The sequence below is a fragment of the Eurypyga helias genome, unplaced genomic scaffold (assembly GCF_000690775.1).
Source record: "Eurypyga helias isolate BGI_N326 unplaced genomic scaffold, ASM69077v1 scaffold26609, whole genome shotgun sequence".
NCBI classification, from domain to species: Eukaryota; Metazoa; Chordata; class Aves; order Eurypygiformes; family Eurypygidae; genus Eurypyga; species Eurypyga helias.
In genome coordinates this window covers 11780-15682 of record NW_010271891.1, presented here as the reverse complement: position 1 = coordinate 15682, position 3903 = coordinate 11780, and the positions used below count along the sequence as shown (strand labels likewise).

Sequence of the window (3903 nt, the reverse complement as noted above, 5' to 3'; positions counted from 1 at the left end):
CCCAAGAGCTCGGCTGGTCCGTAAGTGGGGCATTATTTGCATGTCTGCAGTAGAGGTTTATTTGCTGATGTTAAAAAATTAGATAGCTGGAAACGCTTGATAGTGTAATCAGGAAGCTAAACACGGATTTTTCTGTATCCTCATGGCTTGTGTGCTCATTCCGCGCGTTAAATAAGTTTCTTGGGCGTGAAGCTCAGGAAAAAAAAAAAATCACCATAACCTGCTGGCTAACTTCAGGTTCTGTGTTTTGAAAGGGAGACTTCTGATCAGAAACTGTCGGGGAGCTTTCCACTCAGGGAGCTAGATTGTTCACGGGATCCAGTTTTTCCATGGCTGCTTTCTCACGGGTCAGATACAGAAATGGAAATAGAGCAAGTGATTGCACTAACTTAGTAAAAATGGAGACTTAAAAAAGTAAAGCTTGATTACGCAGAGCTGAGATGCATGCATTCTTTTCCGCCCTAAGCTTGGGTTCTATTGCTGTACAAAAATTGTGCCTTTCAACCTGTTTATGACAGCGTAGGCTGAAGCTTTCCCTAGACAGTGGTAATCTCTTCTGCAAACCACCTCAGATCAGTGTGACATGTCTTCACCTCCAGCCTCAGGGTCCCCTGCTGTTCTTCCCCTTCTTCCCCACTCCCCCTCCCTGCTAAAAAAAAAAAAAAAAGCAGCAGCTGTTGGAAAGTATAGCCCATTTGCTTTACAATGCCACTTTGGGAATATGATCCAGATCCTACATGGGAAGGAGAAAGCAACAGAGCGAAAGAGGGAATTTAGAGGCTCTGGAAAATAACTTCCTTATTTTAAGTCTGGTGTGGAAAGTTAAATGTTTACAGCAAGGCTCAGAGATAAAGCAGAACTGCTCTAAAGGTCTGAGCTCAGGCATCAGAGATCTTTAGTTTAATGTGAGTGATTTTAGAGTTTGTTGGTTGTTTTGTATGAGATGTCAAGTGCACTGAAAAGACTTTGACTGTCCTCCAGCAAGAGGTGCCTGTAATGAGGGTATTAAGATATGAGCACATTATATGGTAACAATGTGATCCTTACTGGGGATTATTTTTAATTTACTTCAGCACTTTACCAAAAGAAACGAGGTTCTCTGTGGAAGGCACTTCTGTTCATTATTCTGACACCCAATTTCAGTTCGTTACAGTGCACAAAAGACACAAAAGCAGGAGAATATACTACAACTGACGGCAGCCAGAACCATTCATAGCTCTACACTTTGGTTTTCTGCCAAGCGATTCATGGAAACTCTATTTATTTTTGTTGTCAGGTCAAAAAAAATCCACTCCTCCTGTCAGCTCCTCTTATCCCTAGAGGGAAACTCGTAGAAAATCTAAGAAATACCCAATTGCTGTTCCATGAAATGGATGTACTACAGGTAGGATGCATCTCGAACGTAGTCGGTAGGAAGAGGCGGTGTTTCGGAAAGCTGCTAATCCCAGCTCTCCGGCCCTTTGGTCAGAATTCCCTTGCTCTCTCCTGGGGACACTGACTCCATGTCTGCTTCCTTCCCTCTGCAGCTATCCATGAAGGAGGTCGGAGACGGGCTACACGAGCAGATGAACTGCATGATGGGCGCACTGCAGGAGCTGAAACTCCTCCAGGTCCAGACAGCTTTGGAGCAGTTGGACATCTCGGGGAGCCGAAACACTGGTTCTGGCATCGAGCAGCACCAGTGCTGCCGAGGCAGCCGAGCGGTGCCAGGGACCCGGCAGGATGAGCGGCTGCGGGGGGAGGCATCAGTGGAGGAGCGCAGCTCCACAGCCCTCACACGTGCCATGCCACGGCCAGGCCGTTTGTCCCATCCCGCTGCGCTTCCAGCAGGCAGCCACCTTAGGGACACCCCCTCCTCCTTCAGGAACCTCTGCGTTGAGGATGCTCATCACCCAAAAGGACCTTCCTCCGCATCGAGCGGGGCGGAGCACGTCCGCCCAAGGACATTCGAGCCCAGCAGCCAGGGCACAGCAGGGGGGTGGCCAGCGTTCCGGGAATGCCCAGGGTGTGACGATGGCCATGACTGGACGTCCTCCCTAATGTCCCAGAGCAGGAACCGGCAGCCACTCATCTTGGGGGATAACATCTTTGCAGACTTGGTTGGGAACTGGTTGGATCTGCCGGAGCTGGATAAGAAGGGGGAGAAGAGCGAGGCGTCCCTGTCCGTGAGCCGATCCCAGGAGCTCTGCAGGAAGTTCTCCCTCACAGCCAACATCTTCAAGAAGTTCCTGAGGAGTGTTCGGCCAGACCGTGACAGGCTCCTCAAGGAGAAACCTTGCTGGCTTCCACCAGAAGACAAACAGCCCGAAATTTCTAAGAGACCCAAAAAGATGAACAAGCTCAAGGGGACATTTTACTTCCCACTTCATGGGAACATCCAGAACCATCACAGCAAAGCAGAGAGGTGCCCGAAGGCAGAAGGCAACAGCGAGAAACCCAGAATTGGCACCAAGAAAGTCCACGATAGCCTAGACTACACCCAGTCTGGGTTTGACATCAATACGGCTGTTTGGGTCTGAGTCTGTCCCTGCTCTCTGCTCATTTCACACCAGCACGGAGCTGGAGGCTGTGCACGTCTCGAGGAGACCCCCGAGCTCCCAGCACGGGCTGAGATGAGAGAGGAGTCCTCTGCAGACGTGCTGTGGGCTTCAGTCGCCTGCAAACGGTGTTTCCCAGGGAACTTCAGCTCCAGGAGCAGCCACTGACACAGCCCCACACGGGGAGACTTGTGGGGACTGATATTGGCAGAAATAATCAGGACCTTTAGCAGCTTGAGGGCGAGTGATGCCATGGATGGTCAGCTTGAGCCTGGCTTATGGTAGCCGTTTGAGCCCCGTTCCCTCATCTCAAGTTAAAATAGCTGCAGCACAAAATTCACCTCGTGCATGTGTGTGAGTGTGCAAATATATATATAGTTTTTTAAAAAAAAACTTTTCCTGCTTGCGTGCACTAAAACTGGGTCATAAACCAGCGTTGTACCTGAAGCACTTGTTATTTAAATCAAAAGGAATAATTGAATTTACAAGACCTGAGCAATTGCCAAGTGGGGGTGTTGGACCCCAGCTTTGCTGCATTTCGGCTGGGGGGGTTTTCCCCCTAAATGGCATCTCCCTTGGACTCCCAGCACCACTCCTTCCCCTGCCAGTTAAACCACGGCTCCTTTCATGGAAGCTGGTGACACGGGTTTTGCTTCTGTCCCCATGCCCTTCTCCCCACCAGATACAATGTTGCAAAAGTTAATTGTTGAGGTTACAACAAGATACAAAGTTGCAACAGATGTTATTGTTGTTGTTTCCTATTGCTGTTGTGTACAAACCTCTTGGACAGAACCCAGTTCTCCAGTGTCTGGCTCTCCAGAGTTCCCAATAAAGTGGCATCAGTCTCCAGCGTGGGGTGACCCCTCAGTCCTGCTTTTTCCCCAGGAAGGGGGTCAGAGCCGGGAGCGTGTGTGGGTTGTGTCAGCCCCAGCTGGGACCGGGGAGTGTGGGGAGCAGCCAGGAGAGTTTCCATTCAAGGAGAGATCATAAGACTGCAGGGAGAAGAGCTGCAGCCAGAGGTCCCTGCCGGGGTCCCAGCGCTGCCCTGGGGACATGTCCCACTGCAGCCCGTGCACATCGCCAAGAGCCTTCGGGTAATGCTTCCACATCCACCTTCCTCCTCCGGCATAGGGCACCTGCCGCCAAGGGAAGGGCCTCAGGGCCCAGCAGTCCCTGGCTCATGGAGGGGGACAAGGCCAAGCAGGTCCTGCCATGGCCCCCTGCCCTGCCACAGATCCTCTCCTCGCCACCTCCAGGAGCTAAGCGTGACCGAGGCAAACCCCTGGCAGCTCCATGAGCCACAGTGTGAAGAAATCAGGGGCATATTGACCAGTTGGAATGAGTCCGGAGGAGGCTACAGAGATGC

At 51.2% G+C, this 3903-nt stretch overlaps 1 protein-coding gene across 1 annotated transcript; it reads left to right on the top strand.

Annotated features, from left to right (window-relative positions):
- Positions 1-1526: 1526 nt before the first annotated feature.
- On the top strand, positions 1527-2519 carry FAM212B (family with sequence similarity 212, member B; the record flags this gene model as incomplete). The annotated part of the gene is made up of 1 exon (XM_010158961.1): positions 1527-2519. A coding segment is annotated over one exon (993 nt), but the record flags the coding sequence as incomplete, so codon positions are not given.
- Between the last annotated feature and the right edge of the window lie 1384 nt (positions 2520-3903).